At 48.9% G+C, this 24,860-nt stretch overlaps 1 protein-coding gene and 1 long non-coding RNA gene across 8 annotated transcripts in view; one reads left to right on the forward strand and one right to left on the reverse strand.

Moving 5' to 3' along the window:
- Positions 1-24,860, forward strand: part of LOC147611784 (uncharacterized) — a 76,879-nt gene that overhangs the window by 32,587 nt on the left and 19,432 nt on the right. For 4 of the 7 annotated variants that reach the window (XM_086783613.1, XM_086783616.1, XM_086783614.1 and 1 more), the window contains exons 4-9: positions 1-247; positions 772-852; positions 1,145-1,333; positions 1,482-1,676; positions 18,566-18,637; positions 18,766-19,128. In XM_086783613.1, the coding sequence (XP_086639739.1) occupies positions 1-247; positions 772-852; positions 1,145-1,333; positions 1,482-1,676; positions 18,566-18,637; positions 18,766-19,128 (1,147 nt within the window). The remainder of the gene's footprint in view (positions 248-771; positions 853-1,144; positions 1,334-1,481; positions 1,677-18,565; positions 18,638-18,765; positions 19,129-24,860) is intronic. The other 3 variants (XM_086783617.1, XM_086783618.1, XM_086783619.1) reach the window with 1 other exon arrangement.
- LOC147611786 (uncharacterized) lies at positions 199-23,439 on the reverse strand. The gene is made up of 5 exons (XR_015263588.1): positions 19,016-23,439; positions 18,802-18,907; positions 1,173-1,584; positions 395-464; positions 199-262 (listed from the first exon to the last, which is right to left on the reverse strand). It is a non-coding gene; the product is annotated as an uncharacterized LOC147611786 (long non-coding RNA).

Below are 24,860 nucleotides of genomic sequence, written 5' to 3' on the forward strand. Positions count from 1 at the left end.
ACTGGATGATATTGCAAAGCAGTATGGCGATGTGGTAGCAGGGTTGCAAGCTGCTGACCTTTCAATCCTTCAATCGCTACCAACCCGGCTGTCTGCAATAGAAGAGAAAACTCCGGGCTTGCAGGAAGGGAAAGACTTGAATGATACTACTGATCAACAATCTGGACCACCAATGAACGAAAGAATAGAAGCCTTGCAAGCAAATTTTGATGATCAGAACGATAGGATCAGTAGACTGGAAGACCAGGTGAGATCAAGTTTTCTGCATGTAAATGATGCTTGATTTAGGCCCAAGGGCTTCAACCCCCATATCATGTCAATGTGGAGGGTAATAAAAATTAGGCCAATTCATGTTTTTGTGAGTATATAGATTATATCCTATAACTATACATACTTTTGAGTTGAGCCTGGCTACACCACACTTTCTGGCTTTGGGAGCCCATCCACAGAAATCTTGCCCTTAGCTATGGCATGGAGAGAATGTTGTGTAAATAGCCTGAATACTGAACACCACTACGGATACAACTGCTAATGTAAAAACTGCATGTAGATCTAAATAAAATACCACCTCCTGTGCACTCAGGTATTATTATACATTCTTGCTCTGTGGCACCCGCAGAGTTTTAGGTCCATAATAAAAATCTTTTGACGGTCTCTACAAATGTTCAAGTGCATTTAATGCAGTTGTAGATAGATTGTATGGTTTAAATTCTTCTTCTTTTCGGCCAAGAAAGAGATTCTAGTAAATGTCCAATACAATACGAGCTGCAGATTAAGGAGCTCAAGGCAACAATGCAAGATGCAGCAAAAGCTTACTCTTCTGATATTGAATCACTTCAAAAGATTTGCAGGGTAATGGAACTCAAAATTACTTAAACAACATATGCTTACTTACATACATACATACATATGTAGGTACACATACATTCGTACATATGTAAGTAGAAACATGCATGTGTGCACGTGCATGCATGTTCGCACATGCACATAGATAAATGAAAATATGTGAGTAAGTGAACAATAGCAAGAAGTCTTGTGAACACCGGGCCGTTTGTGTGAAAAAGCTATTAATATTTTGTTTCTTAGTCAATGAAAATGACAACATATTTAGTTAATGCTTCATTTTTTCCTCATGACATCTCAGAATTTGCGGTCAGACATTGAGATGTTACCAATTTTAGATATTTCGGCACCACGTGAAAGTCTGCATGAGCCTTCATCAGTGAATCCAGACTTGGGGGTAGTTCTAACCGAGATTCAGAATCGTCTACAAAGAAAAGCAGATTATGACACTGTGGATCAACTTGTCCGGTCTACAGCTCAAGCTAAAGAGGTTAGCAAGTCTCCCTCCTTTTGGAAACAATTAAGTTATCTAAAGCATGCAATCAAGAATTTAATAGTCTGTTACACTATATTTAAATCATTAGCCAGGAGAAAGGTAACAACACATGTAGTTCCTAATAGATGATTTGTCTCTACAGGGCCTTGAGAAAATGAAATCAGCTTTTGATGAACTCAAGCAGCAAGTGCGGTCAGTGATGCCTGGAGCCTCGAGAAGAGCATCATCCACAAATATTCAAACCCCTGCAATTGAGATGATTGCAAAAGAGATGGCTTCTCATATAGAGATGACATTAGATCCGAAAATAATATCTGACATTACAGTAGAACAAAAAGTAAATCTCTCTCTCTCTCTCTCTCTCTCTCTCTCTGCACCTTGCAAGGTTTTTTTTTTTTTTTTCCAGAGAAGGGACTTCTATTAAGTATGAAAAAATATACAAAAGGGAGATTTCAAACCAAACTAGGTGGAGATCTCAACCAATCGGGTGCTTGTGTTGCCAACAAGGTCCCATATGAGTAGAAATGAAGAATAGACCATGATCCCATCTCTCATAAACTGGCCGCACTTTCTCTCTGCGGCCCTCGAAGATCCGTGGATTCTGGCCTAGGTTGCCATAAGGGTATGGATAATATCACTCCCACATGGGTGTAGGGATTTACCATCTATTATATCACTTCAGTAATATAGTATTCTCTTTTTTTTTTCCGAGAAAAGATCCTTTCATTAGTTATATAAAAAATGCCCGTAGGGCTACAAAAGACCCTCTCCTGCTCATAAGAAAACAGAGCAGAGATCCAATCAAGGCAGCTAGGGAGACTCTCCCTAGGTGCAAAAAAAGTACAAATATTAGTACAAAGAACTAAGGGGCTATATCATACAATAGGAGGGGGGAAAAGCCAAATAGGTGGCCTGTAGTGCCAGCGGGGGGAACCCGCGTGTAGGGTATAGAAGGGGCTGCTGCGCCAAGTGGTGTGAAAGGCCTGGCCCCGCAAGATCGCCTCATCCGAGTCGCCCCGGATGCGGTCATACTGTCCTCGCAGGGTGTGGATCAACTCCTGCCAAATCCCCCGAACAGTCTCTGCTGGTGGCTCCAGTCTCCCCTCAAAGGCCCTGAAACACTGGGCTCTCCAGGTGAACCAGATGGTGAGGCTGCTGAGGAGCTCCCATCGTAGATCCCTCTCCTGTGTCCAGCCGGCGGACGAGAAATCCGGTGAAGGAACAAGGCGAGGCTGGCCCCTAATGAATCTGATGGCCTGGCTGTCCTGCTCCGTCTCATATCCCAGAGCAGGTCCTGACGAAGTCGACCAAGCAGCGGCACCCCACGTATACATGCCCTTTGGAGAGACGGGGGCCAGAATGCGCAGCATCCGCAGCCGAATCTGCTGCGCCTCAGGACAGTCCCATAGGCAGTGTCTCTGTGTCTCCAAAGGGTGGCCGCATCGGACGCAGGCCGCCGGAAGACCACTGTAGACAAGCCAGGTGCCAACTGCAGAGCCCCTGTGGGCGACCAGCCACTGGAAAGTCGAGATCTTGCGTGCCTGTCAACTAGCCCAGAGCCTGGTCCAAAAATCCTCCAGGAACGCCTGTGAGAGTCCCTGTAGCCGCCAATGCTCTGATGCAGCTAGAGAGACCATCCTCCTCGCAATCAAAATATCTCCCCCCAACCGAATAGTGTACTGGAAAAAGGTGATCTCTGTGGCCTCGGGGGATGCATAAGGATCCTGCCACTTGTACTCGCCAGGGTTCCACTGGAGCCGGGCCAAGGGGCGCGCAACATATGCCCATATGCGCCAATCAGAGTCCACATCTGCAGGGTCTGGATCAATATGCCACTTCCAGGAAGCGGCGGCCACTACCCGTATCCTCTGAAAGATGCACTCTGCAACCAAAGGCGACTCCGCCTCCACTCTCTGAAGTCTGCCCTCATCCTGGATCTCATAGTAGAGGCATCTACCATCCTCAGTGCAAGCTCTGACAGCAATCAGGATCTCCAACTGTGTAAAGGCTCCCATCCACCGTGGGGCCATTGGCTCGAAAGGCGTGAACCACTCCTCGGTGAGTGCCTCCTTAATGTCATCCCTCATAATCAACCCCCCTCTGAAGTGACTCAGCCTCTCCACCTGGATCTCCTCTGGGAGACTGCAGAAGGCCTGCCAGTCTCCAAAACTACGTGTTGGGCCTGCCGCCAATGGTCCCCAGACTAGACGAGGCCAAGAACCCAGCATATGACCCTGCTTTGTGTGTATCGCTGGGCTCCAAATGAGCGGCTGTCTGGCCCGCTCCTCATCACAAGAAGGAGGTCTCCGAGAGAGCCCCGGTCTCAGCAACTCCCAAGCTCGCAGGATGCTCAAGGCAAATCTGTCCTCCCATCCTCTACTGAGGCCTGTCCTCCTCATCTCTATGAAGATCCATCGTATCTCTGGTGCCCAAGTGCCCCCTGTTGGGGGAGCCCTAGCCTGCAGTTGCTAAAAAAGAAGCTCTTTCCAAGGCTCAGCGCCTGGAAGCAGCCCCCGAACAATAAGCTTCCCCAATAAGGCTCTACTCTGATCAACTGGATCTATAATGCCCAAGCCCCCCTGGGCCAGCGGAAGAGTAATAACTGCCCAAGCAACCTTAGCCCGGGCTGGCTGACCATCCCGCCCAGACCAAAGAAAGTTCCTGATCAGCCTCTGTACCTGGCTGATGCAAGAGCTCGAGAAGATCCAGCAAGACGTGATGTACCACATGGTCGCTAAAACCACCTGATTTGCCACCACCACCCTCCCAGCCAAGGATAGCCGAGCTGTACTCCAATACAAAAGCTTCTTCCGAATGCTCAGAAGAAGCTGGGCGATCTGCTACTCAGGTGACAAATCTAGTCCAATCTGGCATCCCAAATACCGCACTGCTGTGCCAAGAGGGATCCATCTAAAACCCGGGTCTGGGCTCCATGTCGGAGTGGGAGCGCTACTGATCCAAAAGGCCACTGTCTTGCGCCAATTGATCAATGCTCCCGAAGCTGCACTAAAAACCTGGAAGCGATTGCTCTGCCCTCTGAAGATTGGCCTCCTGGCCATGCAAAAACAAACCCGGGTCATCAGCAAACTCAGCATCGAGCAGGTCCTCACCCCGGACTGGGAGCTGGAGTCCTCTCAAACCAACCTCCTCTGCTGTCAGATACATGCTCATAGCCTCAGCAAAGAAGAGAAAAAGAAACAGGGCGAGAGGACACCCCTGTGACGGACTGATCTGGTCAACTCAAAACTCGGCCCCCGTCCTCCTGCCATCAGCACCTGGCTACGAGCTGTGGAATATAGAGCCGCCACTCCTCGAATCCAAACTGGCTCAAAGCCTAGGCGAAGCACAGTGCCCTCTAAGAAACCCCAATCGACTCTATCGTATGCCTTCTCAAAATCGAGAAGCATCACAACCAGGTCCTCACTGAGAAATCTAGCTCGGGCCGTCGCCTCCCAGAAGGTGAAAATGTTGTCAAGGATACTGCACTCCTTGATGAAACCTGTCTGGGTAGCATGAATCAACTCCCCAAGGAAGGGTTGGATCCTCAAACTCAAGGCCTTTGCTAAGACCTTGTAGACAGTATTGAGGATCGTAATAGGTCTCCAATGCCGAATATCATCTAACACTCCCTCCCCCTTGGGGATAAGAAAGATCAAGCCCTCTGAAAAGCTCTGTGGCATCACCCCAGTGTCCAAAACATATTGAAAGCCCCTGCGGAGGCCTGGCCCCAAAAGGTCCCAATAGCGCATAAAAAAGGCAGGCGTCAATCCGTCCTCCTCTACTCCTCTGCCTCTCTAACCTCCTGGCGTGCCTGGCTCAGCTGGGACGCCACCCACTCACATGTAGGCTGCTGCTCCTGAAGGCGCTGGAGCGAAGCAAGGCCATGTCTCAACCGACGCTCCCGCTCTCAAGTCTCTCCCAGCCGTGTCAAGGCTACAGCGTGCAAAAAAGAGCTGAGCTCGATGAGTCCCTGGGCACACTGGCCTGCTGCATCTTGGTCAGAGCTCTGGCTATCATGCCATATCCTCTCAATGTCCTTAGAAAGACTAGGATCTGTAAAAGACTAGGATCTGTAAGTACCCTCTCTGGGATCCTCAACTGCAAGCTGGTCTCCCGTGTCCTCTCATCAAGTGTCAAAATAACTGGCGCATGGTCTGAAAAAGAGGTGCCAACGAGAATGCAAACGGAGCCCCCACGCTCCCCGAACCTGTGGCCCACATAGAAGCGATCAATCCGTGATAGATTAGTCCCTCCCTGCCGGCGATCCGACCGAGAAAAACTAAGACTGTCCTGAGAGCGGGAGAAAGCCTCATGCTGCCATGCATCAGTGATCCACAGTGTCATGCAAAATCGCTCCCAAGCTGTAAGCTCCGTGCCGTGCACTGTAACATGACTGTCTCCCACCCTATCGGCCGGGTCCTCAAGCATGTTGAAGTCTCCCCCGACACACCAATGTGCGGCCTCTGGCAATGCATCCGTAATAAGGGTCCAGAACTCTGCTCTGGCACTAGCATGGTTGGGCGCATAGACATTGAGCACGCCAAAGAGCTCATCATGCATCCTCAGAATGACATACTGTGCTCTACCAGGCACAATGACCCCGCGATCCACAATGGCCTGCCGCCATACATCCGCAATGACCATACATACTCCTCCCTGCCCACCCAAGGGGCCAAACCCTGCAGACCGAAATGTGTCCCATCTACCAGGCATCACCGAACCGTATCTCCGGATCCTGCTCTCACCCAAATGGTGCTCCTGCATCATCAGAATATCAATACTCCCCCCAACCAGGCATCTCTGAAGCTCTTGCCTCAAGCAACCACGATAACGTACATAGTGTGCGTCGCCAAGGCCCTGTACATTCCATGAGATGATCCTCATGGATGACCTGCTGAGGTGGAGGCTGTCTCAGCCGTATGGCGGGCCTTTGCAAGCGGCTTGGATGGAGAATAGTCCCCATCCGAGTGGCTACGAATCTGCCCACCCGGTGTGCTGCAAGAATCTCGGATCAGGCGCCAGTGGCTGTGTCCCATGGCGACTGCCTCCCACTCAGAGAGAGCAACCTCGTGTATGCATACATAACCAGGGTCGTGTGCTAAGTCTGCCACTATGCGAACAACCAAATGTCGAATTCCGGAGGCATCCACACTCCCGGTATCAAAGAAAAAATGAGCCAACTCCCAGAGTCGGCCTATCACGTCTATCACCTCCAGATCGCTCACATGGTGAGAAAACTCAACTGCCTGAGTCTTCAAAATGCTAAGAGCGAGATCCAGAGTCCACTCCCGGTCGCTAGGGCCACAGAGAGGGAAGGAGAAGGCCACCGCTAAATCAAGTGCCTCCTCCCCTCAGGCCGGAGGTATCACTACATGAACTCGGATGGGTGCTAGCTCATGGGGGCCCTCCGCTCCAAAAAGCCGTGTGAAGGAGTAGTCAAAAGCCTCCGAGCGCTGTCTAGTGTCGAGATGACTCAGTCGACTGCGGATAGAGGATATCCGTGAAGCCCGAATCGGCATGGCAAGTCTCCTCTGCGGTGCTCGAGCAAGGTCGGTGCTCAGTGCCCGCCGGACTGCAGGTGAGCGCCAGGGAACTGCCAGGGCCTCCCGGGGAGCTGAGGCGAGCGGAGGGGGAGGAGGGGGTGGAGAAGGAGCCGCTGCCAAAACCGGAGCGAGCAAAGCTGTTCCTCACGGGAACCCAGTGATGGCTGAGACTGTGGCTGCTGCTGCATCGGTCTCTGGGCGTGCTGCTGTGGCTGTCTCCCTCTACGGCGCCCCTGTCCAGGCTGCCACTCCGAGGTCTCTGTGGGCTGAGCAAGTGTCCCAGAGGCTGCCTGCCGAGCCGCATCTGTGGGCGGGGCATCGGGGGCCTACTGCTGCGGTGATGATCGGGGTCTCCTGCGAGGGCACGCCTTGGCCATGTGGCCGACTTGCCTGCATATAAAACACTGGTTCGAAAGCCCCAAAAACTCCACTCTCTGATCAATCCATCCCCCCCCCTATCCTAGGTAGCTAAATGACCTTCGGAAGGGAGGAGATGTCAGGAACCAAAACTCTGACCGAAGGTAGCCCAGCTGCTCTAGCCACCACTGAAGCTGCTGTGGGGCCAGTCTCAAGCACCGAACCCACCAATGCTCCTAGCCTAGAAAGGAGTGGAAGGTACTCGCGGCGGAGTCCAGGGAAGCAAACTGTAACATGGAATAGGTGCTGTCCTTGCTCGGTCACTGCTCGGTCAAAGCCATGCTGCCAAGGTTTGAAGAATGCCCGAGCGCCCCTGATGTCAAGGGGACTCATGGCTAGGACCTGGGTCACGCTTTGGGCTGTCTCGAACTCAATCTGGCAGTGTCCACGGCCCGGTAAACTGAACGTCCAGGATCTTGCCCACATCTGCAAGAAGGCGGGCCTGGAGAAGATCCCGGATCTCCCCTCTGCTGGGGCGAGTGCCGACTATACGGCAGATGGTGGAATGTGCCTGGAGGCGTTCCACCTCTGCGGCGAGGCTCGCTTCCTCTTCTGGCGAAAGAGAAAGCCTGATGGGGGTATCCTCAGCAGGGGCGGGCGAGGGGGCTGCGGAAGAGTCCCTCTGAGGTGGGGTGGGAGGAGCCTCCATCAGTGTCTGAAGCTAGGTCGAAGGCCAAGCGAATGCGGAGAGCCCTGCAAGAACCGAGCTGCACAAAAGGCGGAGGGGGAAAGGCGGAAGGCAGAGAAAAACAGAGGGGGCAGGGGGGGGGGGGAAAAACAGAAAGAAGGGGAGGGGTGTAAGGCGGCGGCGAAAAAGCAGGGGGGGGGTGGAGGCAACGCGAAAGGGGGTGGGGGGGAGAGAGGGTGGAGGCTGGCGAAGGGGGTGGGACGCTGAAGAAGGGGAGAATCAGGGGGGCGCAAAGAAGAGGAGCAGGGGGCGGCGGGCGCTACAGAGCTGGGGCGGGGGGCGCAAGAAAACCAGGCGGGGGGGGGGGGCAACACGAGGGCGGCAAAAAACAGGGCAGGCGGGGGGAACAGTCGCGAGGGCGGGGAGGGGGGAGTGCGTGCAGGCTGCAGCGCGAGCAGGGGGGGAGCGGAAGCTTCAGCGAGCCGTTTTAAAGATGATTCACTGGGACAGTAATATAGTATTCTCTATCTCTGTTATTATGCAATTTGAGTTTTAAAGTTTTGTGCTATGAAAGATCCTACTTCTTGTGAGTGCTCTTTTATAGACACTACATGTATTCTCTTACATGGTATCAAAGCTTTGGCTTGTTGGTACATAACTTATTTTCTAATTGTTGTCTAGAGAAATGGCATATTCCACAAGACCTGCCCACCACCACCTTTCGGTGCTGAAAGAAAACTTAACGACACATATATCCTCTTTCAAATTTCAATCTTAAGGCTGTTTTTTCCCTCCTATAAGCTTTGGGACATCGTCATTGGTGTGTCAATGTTCATTTGCCACCAATAGAAAATGTAGATGTCGTGACCATGACCTGCTACTGACCTCATCCAGCTTGGAGATAAAGGGATTCAGATGCTCTCTATGCCATCGTTGTTCTTTCCTCCTATGGGCTTTAGGACATTGTGATTGGTGTTAACGTTCTATAACACACGGAAGCTCTGGGGGTCTTCTTTCAGCCGGCCGACAGCTTGTTTTGTCTCAGCCGACAGCTCCCTAAGCCTTCCTTGTCCTTGCTCCAAGTCCAAACTGGTTCACTTCTACATCTTGTGCTCCAAGTCCTAGCTCTATCTGGTTCTTATACTCTTTTTCTGGCTGCCCCTTCTGGATTAGCCCTGAGAATGTACATGAGTATGTCATGCACATGACATCCCCCTCTGCTAAACTTGATGACAGGAATCCAACCTGTTCTTGGATGACTGTCATCATCCCAATCTTTTCCCGAAGTCCCTCTGTCATCCATCCATCTCTGGCAACCCTTTTCACTGAAAACCCGGCCCGGTCTCCAAAACCACTCTGACTCTGAATAAGATCTATGCATCTGTTCCCTCCAGTCCCCAATCCATTCTTGCCCTGACTCTGAACACTGTCTTGGTCTTCATTCCTGAAAAACGAGTCTGGCACTCTCACATCACCCCTTGGAGGATAATCCTCCCTTGGGACCGTTGCCCGAGAACCTATATGGCTCATAGGACTACCATCCCCTCTGGCTTTGTGGAACGCTACCAACAAACCTCCTGGGATCTCTTCCCGATTCTGTGCTCCTTGCCTTGGGCTTCGTATCCGTGTACTTTCTTGTACCCTGGACCTGTACACCATCATATGGGACTGATTCAGTGTTTAGCTTTGCTGAGCTTGATGCTCTGATACCAATGTTACATGCAGAAGCTCTGGGGGTCTTCTTTCAGCCCTAAACACTACTAGAAACATGCTGATGCAAAACATAGACATGAAGAGAGAGTAGAGAGAGAGAGAGATATGCTTGAAAATCAGTATATTCATATAGTACAAAAAGGTACTCCTAAGGTGGGAAACACCCAAAAACTGTCCTAATGCTGGACCCATTCCCTAAAGGAATGAATGAATAGAATGAGGAGCAAAACTTGCTATTTATAGTCTCTTGGACTGCATGGAGAGCAGTCGGCCAGCTGATCAGACATTAAATCATAAATCTTGATGTGCTTGTCGCCTTTGTCTTGGTTCAGTCGACAGCCTGTTTTGTCTTAGCCAACAGCTCCCTAAGCCTTCCTTGTCCTTGCTCCAAGTCCAAACTGGTTCACTTCTGCATCTTGTGCTCCAAGTCCTAGCTCTATCTGGTTCTTATACTCTCTTTCTGGCTGCCCCTTCTGGATTAGCCCTGAGAATGTACATAAGCATGTCATGCACATGACACGTTCACCCGCTACCAATAAGGGATGCAGACATTAACCGTATGTACCACCTGTGTCGACCTCCAAGCTTGGAGACAAAGGGATTCAGAGGCTCTCTATGCCATCATTGGTGTTCTTTCCTCCTATGAGCTTTGGGACACCGTCATTGATATTGATATTCATCTGCCTACCAACAACGGATGCAGACATTAACCATATACCACCTGATGTCGGCTACTGCCAACCTTGTCCAAGCTCGGAGACGAAGGGATTCATATTCTCTCTGTGTCTCCAAGCTTGGATAGGGTCTCCAACCATGTATCACTTTTTGCTGATTGTGAACAGAAAAGAAAAATGGTACCTCACCCTTCCCTGGCGAGGGGAGACCCATAATCCGCAGAGGAACCCTGGTCCTTGAAAAAACCCCAAACCACAAGTGAGGAGATCCATCTTGAAAAGCCCCTATAACCCAATGGTTGGGTAAGCTCCATCAATTTGCATAATCCTCCGACTAGCTCCCCTCAAGTGATGTGTAAGGCCAACCCTCTGATCCTCTGTGAGGCTCTTAAATCTCTTCCACTCCAGGACAGAAGGGAAAAACATCTCCCCAAGCAGCTCAATGGATTAGGTCTGATAATGGTTTCCTAGGCAACTCTAGCCCGGGTGTGTATAGTCACTAGTGTCATCCAACCGTGACCACAAAAAGTTCCTAATGAGGCGGCGAAGTTGGCCAATGCATCCTCTATGAAAAACCCAACACGGGGTGATGAACCAGGCCATGGCCAGCAGCACTTGGTTAACCACCAACTCTTAGGATGCCAGATCAAGCTTCCTGTTGCTCCAATGCTGAAGTTTGTTCTTAATGCTCATGAGTACAGGTGCAAACTGCTGTGCTGGGGAAATGTCAATGCCAACCTGACAGCCAAGGTACCTGGCAGTACATCCTCTCTCAATCCAAGTAAACCTTACATCTAATCCCCAATCTATCTGTGGGGAGTCACTGACCCAAAATCCGACAGACTTGTGCCAATTAATGTTGGCACCTGCAGCCAAACAAAACATATCCAGGGCTGTCTGAAAAGCACAAAGACAAGATGTGAGGCCTCCAGAAACATCGTGGTTTCATCTGCTAACTCTGAATCCACAAGCTCATCCTCTATGCATAAAGGCAAACTGAGACCCATGACTCCTGGGGTGGCCCAAAGAAATCTGCTCATACTGCCACAATGAGAAAAAGTAGGGGAGCAAGGGGACAACCCTGCTGCACCGAGCGAGAAATCTGAAAACCCTTTGATCCAATCCTGGGAGAATCCCATATGTGCCATTGTGCCTTCCAAAAAACCCCAATCCACTCTATCGTATGCTTTTTCAAAATCCAACAGAAGGATGGCAAGGGGTTGGTGGCTCAACAGCTTCCCAAAATGAAAAAAATGTTATCAAAAATACTCTTTCCTTGGAGAAAACCATTCTATGTGTCATGAATGATCCTTTGGAGGGCCGGTTGCAGCCTCATGCTCAGAGCCTTAGATGCAGAACCTAATAATGTAATCGCTCTCCATTGCCTGAGGTTGGTCTTATCCCCACCTTTTGGGATAAGGTGGATAAGGCCCTCCGTAAGATGGGGTGGCATCATACCTATACACCACATCTCCTGCAAGGCAAGAGTGATCCCATCCCCAATGTGATCCCAAAACTGAATAAAGAAAGATGGGGAGCGACCATCATACCCAGGGCATTTTCCTTTTGGGAGAGCCAGCAAATCCAGCCTCAACTCATCCTTTGAGAAAGGAGCCTCCAGAGAGGAACACATATCATCTGTAATGAGTTTGGGCATGCACTCCCAAACTTTCCGCTGTGCAACATCTCTGTACGGAGAGGGTGCCTCTGCAGACAACAAAATCCGATAAAATTCTGAGGCAATACCCCTCACTGTATCCGGTTCAGTCTAAATCACTCCCACCGAGTCCTGCAAACACCTGACAGATTCCTTGCTACTATGGGTAGGTCTATGTGAGGAGAAGAATTGTGTGTTGCATCTGCCACCCATCTGTACCCAGAATGCCTCAGTAGCGTGAAACGAGAACTCACGCCGCCTATCCAAGACCACCTGCAGCTCAGCTCTGACTGTAGATAAAAGATCTGAAATCCAAGGAGAATGAGGATGCTTCTCATGTTCCCTCTGAAGTGCCACAATCCTCTGTCTGATAGCTCTCTCCTTGTCCAAGATCTCGTGTTTCTTGGCCAACGCAACAGACTGATAGTGCTGGCTGGTCCTTTCCAGAGCCATGGTAACCCTGTGGCGAGGGTCAGGATCATCACATGACCTCCAAATCTCTTTGATCACAAGTGAGGTCTCTGCATCCAAATCAAGAGAATCATGGATGCGAACACGAGGGGAGGCATTCTGAGTCCCAAGCTGTTTGAGACAAAGAACAACTGGGCAGTGATCTGATCTGGTGGTGCCAAGTATAATGGCGATAGTGCTCCCCCCTATCGAGGGCCCAATCATCTACATAGAATCTATCCAGCCGTGCAAAAATGCAATCATTCCCCGTCCTGCGATTATGCCCAGAGTAAGAGAGAGAATTAGGCCTCCTTTGGAAGTCATCCTCTGTCCAACAATCCCTGCCATATAAGAAAAGTGTAAATCTGTTCCATGAGGCACACTCTAAGGGGTGAATTCTGCCCTCACGGCCACCCTTTTTGTCGGAAGGCAACTCAACCATATTGAAATCTCCTCCAACTATCCAATGGTCAACCTGGGGGAGGAGCCCTGTGACGGTGTCCCAAAAGGCCACCCTAAGTTAGGTGCATAGATATTCCGGATGCCTAACTTCTGACCCCCATGCATGATCATAATCCAATGAGCACTAGCAGGTATAATAACACCAGATCCAACAACATGAGGCAAGAGGAAGCTGCAACTGAAATGCAAACACCTCCTTTGGTTCCAACTGCCCAGACCAAAAAGTAAAGCCCGAAAGAAACTTGTCAGTTTTGCAACATTGGAGCCTATCCAATTTGTGCTCCTGCATCAAAAGTACATCCATATTTCCACCTATGACCGCTTGATGGAGCTGGTCCTTCACAAGGCACTTCCTACTACGGGTGGGAAGCCCCCCTAGGCCCTGCACATTCCATGAGACAATCCTCATGGACAAGATGGAGTTTTGACATGTGACCGAAGCAAACGCTGGGCCAGTGTCAGAGCCCTCCTCTCATAATGCTGAAGGTGGGGGTAATCTTTGGGACAAAGTCCACTCATGTCTGGGACTCTGCACAGTGTCTGCATAAGTGCGAGAAACATGACTGCCATGCAAGGCACCTTGAAAGTTCTAGCAGCCCCACATCTACAGTTCCCAAGATTTCTACCTACCATCACTATCATTTTTACCATTAACACAACACGGCTTATAGCATTAACCCAACTACCCTATTGGTCCCAATCACTACCCTTCACACGGGGCCGAATCTCTCTCTAAAAAGGCAGTGGATGCAGCCTTGGACTTGGATTTTGTGGTATGTTGGACATCAAAGCAGGGCAAGCTCCTCAGTCTTAACTCATGCATATCACAAATGTGGCATACTTGTAATTGTCTTGCTATTATATTGTATGCATATCATATTGTGTCGATGTCCTTGAAACGAAATTGGGTGCACTAGAGACCTTCTGTGAACACAAGGATCCGGGCCAAAACCTCAGTAAGACCAGGGTGATGGTCTTTCATACCTCTAGGGTGGCAATGATCTTGGGCCTACGGCTATATGTATATATAGCCTTAGGCCCAAGATCCTCCTGTATCTACCGTTTTTCACTGACTATAGGCGCTTTTTATCCGCCCATAGGTGATGCCGCTGAGGATGCACCTTGTGGGGTTTTGAACCAAGGACCTCCTGGTCCTCAACAAACTCCTTCACCACTTGGGCTATCGCCTCATCGGTGAACAAACATAAATTTACATACAAAGGGTAACAAATAGACCTACACATACCTCGGGGTACTTTTTCTGGCCCATGCTTACCATTAGGAAGGCTTTGAAGCTCACCTTGATGATCCATATGGTTCTCTTCCATGATTGGAGTGGCAGTTGATCCACAGACAAAGAGTGTACTGTTTGATTCTATGGTCCGCTAAGTGGCGCTGAAAGGGCTGAGCATTTTTTGAAAGGTTCCAGATTATGAAGTTCCTCCCTAGGATTATCAGGAGCAAGTCTCAATGCCGTAGCTATCATCATTGCAGAGTTCAGAGCTTGACCCTTCACTTATCTTCACAAGCTTTGGTCCCTAACAGCTTAGCGTCTACCTAAAATTGCACTTTATCCATACCATTGGCGAGCATTGGGGTAGGGTGGCATTATTGGACTAGTATATGACTCCTTTCTTGAAGCATCCACATGGACAGATTATCAACTTTCCAGTACAGACTTAATGCCTCGAACCTCCACTTGAGCGAATAGGAGCTGAAATGGATAATCCACATGAACATTTTCTACTCTTTAATGTTTCGGACAAGGATTTAGCTCTCATTTTTCAACAAAGGTGGAGTTTTACAAGGACCTTTTCTTACATATCACTCTTGATGGTTTCATTTAAAGACCAAAATATTTGTTGAGGCACATGTCAGTGGTCACACGCTATGAGGAATGCCATTGGTTAGATTGGGGTTGGCTCACAGTTTAATTAATAATATCCACATATGCCAATTAGAGATTTATTTCACAACAGCTCTTGTAAGAGGATACGACTCTAAAAAACGGGACTTGAGCTCCTCCCCCTGCACACACTCTCCTTGCGTGTTTCAGTTCCTCTGCCCTGCGCCACTCTGCCTCCCACCAGGCCTTCACGCCTCTGCCTGCCTGCCCTATTATTGTGCAGCTGCCCTGTTTCCTCCACCTGCCTCCCTCAGCGTTTCACCGCGCTCCTGCTCTCTGCCCGCTGCTCACCCAATTCTGCCTGTTGCACCAGGTCTCGTGCACCCAAGCCCCTCTTCGACCTGTCTCCTCCTTCCCCCCCCCCACCAGCGTTTTCGCAGCAGGTTCTTTGCTTTCGGACTGCTTCATTTTGGCAGACATTGGCTTCCTTTGGTCCTCACCCCTTCAGGAGGACTCCATGGCAGCTGCTCGCTCTGTCATCCCTGATCAAGGCCACCACCCCCTCCCTCTTCTCTGAAGTGGACCTCCAGCTCCTAGCTTCAATAGTAGTCTGCCTTGAGGCCTCTACTTTGGTTTGCAAGATTGTGGGTAGCCGCCCAGTGTGCAACCAGCTTCGTGACTTGTTACAGGCAAGCCTCCTTGGCGAGCCAGGCAAGATCAAAGGCATCCATACCCTTGGGTCGCCTACTACCAGGTGGAGTTTGAAACCCTAGCAGCTTCAGACTGCGTGCTTGAGTTGAGCCCTGTAGCGTTACGCACGGCCTAGGCATCCTTCGCATGTTGGCAGCACAGTTTTGATCCTACCTTTGACTTTTTTGCTGGAGTATCGGGATTCTTGGTCATAGTTTGTTTTCCAAGCCTCAGGAAGGAGTACCTGCCTCTTCTCCCTGTCATTGGGAGAACGATAGGACAAGTGTTGGAATCCCTAGTGGTGGCAACTGCCTCGATGTTGGCGTGCGTGGCTCGGATTCCTTCACTCCACATCAGCATTTCCTCTCTGGACATGATACCGCATGTCATCTCTCTTCAATGCCTCAGGGGGATCCCATTCTTCAGTAGGGGTGTACTTAGGCCTCCCAGGCTAGTGCTTTATTTGCCAACAGATGGGTCACCTCACTAGAGCTGCTCCACACGTCGGTCTAGCCTCCTCAACAACCTCAACGCCCCACCCCCCCCACCCCCCCCCCCCCCCCCCCGACGAGGATGGGGGTAGGTGGCAAACAACTCATTTATCTTAGGAGCATCCGTCTGGAGTGGAGGTCCCATCCACCCCCTAGAGGGTCCTAGTGTTAGGTATCGCTTGGAGACTGGTCCCACAGAGTGGTTTGGTGCCGGTCTTCCTGCTATTTTGGAACCACCCCCCCAACTGTCATGTGCATGAAAGATGCCATGGACATTCTCACATGCTGGTCCAGAAGAGGCAGCCAGATAAAGAGTATGAACCAGATAGAACCAGAAGTTGGAGCACACAGTGTTCATTTTGCAGTAGTGGGGACTTGGAGATGACCTAAAGATGATGTCGGCTGAACCAAAGAAGGACACAGGAGCTGTCAGCTGAGGCGGCTGCAAGCGCATATTCAAGTTGGGATTTATCTCCAGTCGGCCAGTCGACTGCTGGTCGGCCAGTTCCCCAAGCAAACCAAAGGCCTATAAATAGGCAAAGAGGCTCCTCATTCTATTCATTCAATCCTCTAGAGATTGGGTCTTAGGGGTCCAAGTAGGGACCAGATCTAGGGTGTTTACCACCTTTTTATGAAGGCAGCCTAGGGCTGTAGCAAAGTACCCTTTTGTACTATATGAATATACTGAATTTCCAGCATGTTTCTCTCTCTCTACTCTCTTTCCATATCTGCGTTTTTGCATCAGCATGTTTCCAGGAGTGTTTAGGGCTGAAAGAAGACTCTCAGAGCTTCCACGTGTTACATTGGTATCAGAGCATCAGGCTCAGCAAAGCTAAACACTGAATCAGTCCCATATGATGGTGTACAGGTCCAAGGTACAGGAAAGTACACGGATGCGAAGCCCAAGGCAAGGAGCACAGAATCGGGAAGAGCTCCCAGGAGGTTTGTTGGTGGTGTTCCACAGTGCCAAAGGGGATGGCAACCCTGTGAGCCAGATAGGTTCTCGGGCAACGGTCCCAAGGGAGGTTTATCCTCCAAGGGTGATGTGAGAGTGCCAGACTCATTTCTCATGAATGAAGACCAAGACAGTGTTCAGAGTCAGGGCAGGAATGGATTGTGGATGGAACAGGTGCATAGATCTTCGTCTTAGACAGAGTGGTTTGGAGAACAGGCCGAACTTTCAGAGAAAAGGGTTGCCAAGGATGGATGGATGACAGAGGGACTTCGAGAAAAGATTGGGATGATGACAGTCATCCAAGAACAGGTCGGAATCCCGTCATCAAGTTTAGCAGAGGGGGATGTCATGTGCATGAAAGATGCCATGGACATTCTCACATGCTGGTCCAGAAGAGGCAGCCAGATAAAGAGTATGAACCAGATAGAACCAGAAGTTGGAGCACACAATGTTGATTTGGCAGTAGTGGGGACTTGGAGATGACCTAAAGATGATGTCGGCTGAACCAAAGGACACAGGAGCTGTCGGCTGAGGCGGCTGCAAGCGCATATTCAAGTTGGGATTTATCTCCAGTCGGCTGGCCGACTGCTCGCCAGTTCCCCAAGCAAACCAAAGGCCTATAAATAGGCAAAGAGGCTCCTCATTCTATTCATTCAATCCTCTAGAGATTGGGTCTTAGGGGTCCAAGTAGGGACCAGATCTAGGGTGTTTACCACCTTTTTATGAAGGCAGCCTAGGGCTGTAGCAAAGTACCCTTTTTGTACTATATGAATATACTGAATTTCCAGCATGTTTTTCTCTCTACTCTCTTTCCATATCTGCGTTTTTGCATCAGCATGTTTCCAGGAGTGTTTAGGGCTGAAAGAAGACTCTCAGGGCTTCCGTGTGTTACACCAACCTCCCCCTCTTCAGGAGGGTATGATTCCTTAGCCACCAGCAGCAGCAGATGTCCTCTTTAGGGATGGGAGCAGATACCATCCTCCCCCTCTTTTGTAGGATCCTCACCCTCACCCTCCTCCGCCCCCTCCTCCTCCTCCTCCCCTACTTTCTTCCTCGATCCCCCCCTCCCCTCCCAGTTCGTTGCTTCCCTCCTCTAACCCACCCCTCTGCCCTCAGCCTCTCCTCCTCCTTCCCATCCAACCTCCTCTGTCCCCGCACCCCCCCCCCAAAGCCCCTGATGGCCTCTCTTGAGCACTCCCGTCGACCACTAGAACCCTTGACCTTGGGAGAAACCTCCAGGTAGGCTCCGTCTGCAATCTGATTCATCACTTCTCGAAGCCCATAGCGATGACGGTCACTGCTTCCCCGTTGAGGGCCTCCCCCTGGAGTCTCTAGGTGCACTCCTCCCCCCCCAGCCCCACGAATGTGATAATCAAGAGGCATAGCTTGTGACAATCATATCAAATGAGTTCTTATGTGCCATCTGTTTAACACAATATTTATCTGCTACGATAATAGGGGGCCCAATTGTGTTTGTTAGAGATGGTAGTGCACTTTTCCACTCATTTCACATGAAATCTGGTCAAAATAGGCTTCAATGCTTAAGGTTGGTATTGGCCAGTCAGAGGCAGTGTGCTCTCATTGTCAATGTATTCATAACATTTGGGCATGTACTACCAATATGAACCTTCTCCTTTTTTAAGGTTGGTATGACAGGGGATAATCTTTACTTACAAGTTTTTTTGGGTGAATATTAACAGGTTCTAAAGTCTGTTGATGGAGAGCTGTTTGATGGCCGCTTAAAACATTTAGAGGGAGAAATTGTAACTTTGGTGAGTTCATCGCATTTTGAAAAGACTTTAAGGATGTCGTTTTATAGCCTTGAAAATTCAGTGTCTGTCATTGTAGTCCATTTTGGTGCAAGGTTTGACCTTGTTATATCTTTTTTAACATTTTTCAGGCAACTCAAATGGCAGGTAAAGCAGATCGTAAAGACCTTGATGGACTGCAGATACAGATGACTTTCCTGGAAGAAGGACATCCTGGCAGTCTCTCATCACTAGCAACATTTAGTCCAGATGCAGTACTCATGGAGATTACACCTGGCAAGGAAATTCAGGAGGTGAACCAAGAGCAGAAAAAATACATTGAAGATAAAGGTAGCCAACAACCAGAAAGGCAACCAGATCAAGGGGATGATCATCCAGTACCTGAGCAAGCAGTGCAGCATGAAAAACAGACACCTGATGCAATATCTGCTATTGAATTCCAAAAAATCAAATCAAGCTATGTTGCACTTCAAGTCACACTTCAGAAAATTCAGGTTTTTAAAAAGATTACCGAGCTGTTCCCGACTCGCTGTCTTTGTCTTCTCTAGATAAATGAGCTATGGCTCTTAAATTCTTGATAAACCCTGTTGGTAAAAGGGCCTTTCTTCCTCTCATTACTTGAACTAGCCTAGTCACTACAACTGAGGAACCTTGACCTCCATAATACGCTTACCCAAGCAATGATGAAAAAAAAAAAAGCAATGCAGTCTGATTTAAAAAACCACACTACAAGACTAAGATAGTCAATGTAGCGTGAAATGTTATGATGTGGCCATTTTTCAGATGTTTGTCACCTGCTGTACAACCTACATGTATGATCAAACTCACTTGACCAGGCCCCTATAAATCCCTCCCCCCTCCCCAATCCCGCCACCCCATCTCTCCAATCGGTCCCTTCGAGCACCGTGAGAGCTTTGTGATGCCACTCTTTACAGCCAGGCTTTTGGCTGTTTTATATACTTGTCTAACACAAGACCGGACATACAATTTGGAGTGTCCCAGTTGAGCAAATTTATGCACAGCTCAGGGACAAAGCATTGGCAAGCTGTTAGCTGTGTGTTCATGTACTTACAAGGCACCCAGTCTCTTGGTTTGTTTTGTGCCCACCACGGGGCAGGGGGGGAAGAGAGAGAGATTTTGACCTCCATGCTTAAGTGATTTGGATCAGGCTGGTCATTATGACACAAGGCAATCCACAAGGGGGAATTGCTTTTTCCTTGGGAGCTCATGCATATCATGGTTGAGCAAAAAGCAACCTACTATGGCTACATCCTCATGTGAAGCTGAGTACAGGGCAGCTTTCGCTACTACAATTGAGTCTGTATGTCACCATTTGGCTGCCCAAGTGGTTCTCCCCTATTTCGTGCCAAGGTATGGGAAGCCAGGGAGCTTCGTGTCATTTGTATTGAGGCCAGGGCTGGTGTCACCTAGGGGAGGCCAGGCCTCGTGTCACCCGTAGTGTGGCTAGGACGTGGAACCCATTGTCAGGGATCCCAGTTTTAGGTTTCCCACTGAGCCAATTCCGTGCTCAAAAAGACCATCTATTTACAAATTCCAAGAACTAGAGATATATCCATTGCATAATGCATGTGGCAGGCATCTCTGCTTGCTTGAAATTGATTCCTCGTGACTTGTTTTCGTGTGACTACCTACCATGATATGTCCAGTTCAAGGGTAAGGAAGGCACCTACCCGACCTGTACCTATTGTGTACATTATTGTACCCGACCTGTGCTTGATGTATAGTCTATTGAACCCGATGTGTACTGTTGTGCTAGTTGAGTACCTGATGTTCTTACCATGTACCTCCTCTATACTTGTTGAGACTACAACTGTACCTACCGTACTACCTGCACCAGCTGTACCTACTCCACCTGCACTTGCTTGAGTACTTGTTTGATTACTTGCATTGGCACAAGGGTATCTATGCCCTTGTACCTGTTGAGTACTAGTTCTTTACCAAGTGCCTGTTCGTGTACTTGTTGTATGAGTACCTGTTTGTGTATCCATATCCCGAAGGTTTGTACCACAGTCTCTGTGAGTTGAGTGAACTAGGCTCTAATACGAGAGAACATGTTCGTGCGTGGTATCGGAATCAGAGTTACGTGTTCCCTCAGCCCCAACTGTATGAGGCTGGTGGCGAGGTCATTTTTACTCTTTTTCGATGAGTTCGGCATCGACAGTCAACACCGACACACATAATTGTTTGGGTAACATGTATTCATTATTTGCATTGCCCTTGGAACTTTGTGCACAGATTAAATGCTCCAATAATATACAACATTATTGAAGGGGGAGGAGGGGTCCGCCCGTTCGCGGTCCCAGTGGTGGTGCACTGTGCAATTTCTATCTTTGCAGTATTATCTTGTGCAGTGTTGTGTATTTGTTGCATTGTTTTCTGGTTCATATTTAAGTGTTGACGAGCTTGCTATTCATGAGACGCTGCCGAGAAACATTCACACCTAACCGGTGTTATTACAGTGGTATCAAAGCCCGGCCTATATGTGGGTCTATTTGGCAAGGAACTACCTAGCATCAAATCAATGCGGTGATCCTTGGGTCTTTTAGGGGATAATTCTCATGGCAAAATCTCTACAACTTATCACTCATAAGCATTTCTACTTGTACATCATCACATTTAACAATGTCATGTACAAAAACCAAATCGTTTTTGCCACTCTCTTGCATGTACATCTCTTTCTTTTCTTGAACCAAGCGGGGTAGAGGCTTGCTTTGAAGTCATTGAAACCTCATCCTTGTGTACATAAGGCTTGATTCTACAAGACAAATCATCACATGTCTCCATACGCAGGAGTTCTTTGACACAAAGTTCACCTGCTTTGCCTTTGACCACATCTCCACTACGTATGAGATAGTTGAGAGCTATCTCTCGAGGGTTCACACCCAATTCCCTAGCCATAGAGTCCATAGTGTGTGCAACCATTGACTAGCCTTGTGGCCTCCATAAGCTTATGAACCTACAGGCTCTCATAAAGCATCTTCAACTCTTCCTCCTTGGCATACAACTACCTCTTTATGTGTTCCATCTCGGCCCTCAACACATTTGGATCATCTTTATGCATCTCTTGTTTTCCATGAGAGTGTGATGTAGCACATGTGTCTGCTTCTCCACATAACCTGTATGCGTATGCCTGTTACCCAAAGCATTAGATGCATGTGTATCACTTGGCTGGCCATGTGAACTAGGCTCTTGCCCACTCTGTGCATGACTATCCATAGTGTATGACGGCTGTTCACATGGACCAATGCCCAAATGACCGTTTCCCCACTCAGAAGAGGGACAGCAAGAAGAGATCATGAAACAGGTGACCGAAGTGTTGGATCGAGGTTTGGTTCAACCAAGCTCTTCGCTATACTGTTCACTTGTCTTGCTAGTGCAGAAACCGTGGATTACCGGGCTTTAAACAAGCTTACCATCAAGAATCGGTTTCCAATCCCACACAGATGAAATCCTTGATAAACTTGATGGGTCAACATGCTTCAGTTGCATTGATCTTAAGAGTGGATGTCACCACAGGATGTGCACAAAACGGCATGCAGGACATCATTTGGTTTGTATGAGCTTTTTGATTATGCCGTTTGGTCTCACGAATGCCTTGACCATGTTTAACATAATGATGGGTTTCAGTTTCGATGAGCATCAGAAATTCACAGGTGTGTTTTTCGATGACATCTTGGTATTCTTCAAGAATGAGGAGAAACACCCAACACTTGGCTATTGTATTTGAAGAGCTTTGTAAGCACAAGCTCTTTATCAATGCGAAGAAGAGTGAATTTTTCCTCACAGATTCACTATTTGGGGCACATTGTATCTAAGTATGGTGTCATGATGGATCTTGCGAAGATAGAAGCCATCTGAAATTGGCTTGAGCTATATTCCGTACATGAAGTACAAAGCTTTTTGGGTTTATGTTCATACTACAAGCGTTTTATTAGGCACTTTGCATGGATTGCTTCACCATTGCACGAGCTCGCTAAGAGCAAGGCAATCTTCACCAATGGACCGTTCATGAGAAATAGGCTTTCGTCTACCTCAAGGATGCCATTATGACTGGGCTGGTGTTCTTTCAGAAACCTTTCTGTGTGGAGTGTGATGCATCGAGAAGTTGCATTGGGTTTGTCCTAAATCAAGAGGGACATGTTGTAGCTTATGAAAACTGTCATTTGCATGATGCTGAGCTTTCATTGGGCATTTATGAGGAGGAGTTTTTGGCTGTAATTCATGCCTTGACCATATGGAAACACTACCTTCTTGGGGCTGATTTTATGGTCAAGGCAGATCATCAAAGCCTAAGGTACTTTCTGGCACGAAAAAAGCTTTCAAAGAAGCATATGAGGATGGCAAACTTCTTGTCTATGTTTTGTTTTCAGATTATGCAGACTCCAGGATAGAAGAATGTGGTGGTAGATGCATTGTCTAGAAAGCCATATGTAGCTCAGTGCCAGTTGCCTCACATGAGGACTTATCTGCCATGCATGAAATGTACAATACAGATGCTGATTTTGGGCATATATGGACTGATTTAGTTGCTGGTCATGTACATGCCTCTTATGTGATCAAAGAGGGGTATCTCATGAAGGATAACTGCCGATGTGTTGTGTCAAAAACATGGGGAAAAAGGTTATGGATGAGTGTCATGCTCTTCCTTATGTAGGAAAAGAGGTATCATACCAACTACACACATGATTGAGTGCTATTTCTTTTGGTCAACTATGCACAAGGATATTGAGGCTCTAGTATGTGCATATATCACATGTTAGGAGACAAGAGCTTCGCCATACACTTGTCTGACTATGATGACATGGAGATCCTCCACCCTGTGGATCGAGAGGAGATAGGGGCTAGTCGGCCATCAGAGGACACTAGACCAGACAAAGGACATTATGGGGACCACTTACTAGAGTTGGGAGAGCCAGGCATCGTCTCGTTATTTATAACGGGATGCTACAGTGGCCGGGATCAGGAGGGCTGACATGCTTCCCACATGGGAGTCATACACGGACCGGAGGCACGGTGGTAGACTACATTATGGGGTCTTTGGAGGCATCACAGCTTGTCACCTCATTCTCCATTCCACCTCGTCCTATTGGGGTAGATCATACATACTTGGCATTTTCACTAGCCGGATCACGAGTATCACCAGCCCCCCACATACCGACGCCACACACTACCATCTACTTCACACATGACATGGCAGACATATACACTGGCAGAGTAGAGGATGGGCTCCTACTCATGGATCCCCTGGCACCTATGGATACCATTACAGCGCCCAACTGGCATCACTCCTACACACGGCTGCATTACAGAGCTTCCCACATCGTGTCCACTCAGGAGAGCCTACGAGAACTGGGACTATGCCCCAGAACAGATGGTATGATGACGAGTGCAGAGTCCTATACTCACGGCTCCGCATACAGAGAGCCTTGGGAGCCATCACAGAGCAGGAGTCGAGGAGAGAGATGAGGAGACTTACTCGCCGCTAAAGGCAGGCCTTCGCAGAGATACAAGAGCTAGAGATCTTTCATTTCTTCATGAGTAGAGATAGCCCTATCTCATGGCGGCACTTCAGAGAGCCCCGGACACCGACACCTATTGTAGACCCACAGACATGGCACACATATGCAGAGGGCCTATACCACGCCCCACAGCAGCCACCTATACCTCAGCCACAGGAGCCTCAGCTAGCTTCTTTACCCACTCGATGGTAAAGGAAGCTATCCACCGCCTGCAACATGGACGGGCTGCCGACCATATGGGCCTGCAGGGTGAGCATCTCATATATGCAGTAGATTCTTTGGCTCCTTTTCTTGCACACCTGTTTAACAGGGCACTAGCAGAGGGTTTGCCTGTGGAGTGGACGATGCACACCATTGTGCCGATTCACAAAACTGGGGATATGCTCGATCCGAGCAACTACAGGACGGTTATGGTTGGCCATGTGTTGGCAAACTCTATGGTGCAGTGTTGGAGCAAGAGCTTAGCTTATATGCTAAGCGAGCAGGTTTACGCTCATCAGGGCAGGCAGGCTTCAGGAGAGCTTTCTCTACCGCTGACCATGTATTCACTTTGAGATGTATGATTGATCAGGCCAGAGTGAGGAAGCGAAAGCTCTATTGCTGCTTTGTGGATTTCCACAAGGCATTTGACACAGTACCACGAGAGAGGCTCTTTCAGCGCCTGCAATCTCTTGGCATACCAGCAG

The sequence above is a fragment of the Cibotium barometz genome, chromosome 46 (genome assembly GCF_041138505.1).
Source record: "Cibotium barometz isolate CiBa-2024 chromosome 46, ASM4113850v1, whole genome shotgun sequence".
NCBI lineage: Eukaryota > Viridiplantae > Streptophyta > Polypodiopsida > Cyatheales > Cibotiaceae > Cibotium > Cibotium barometz.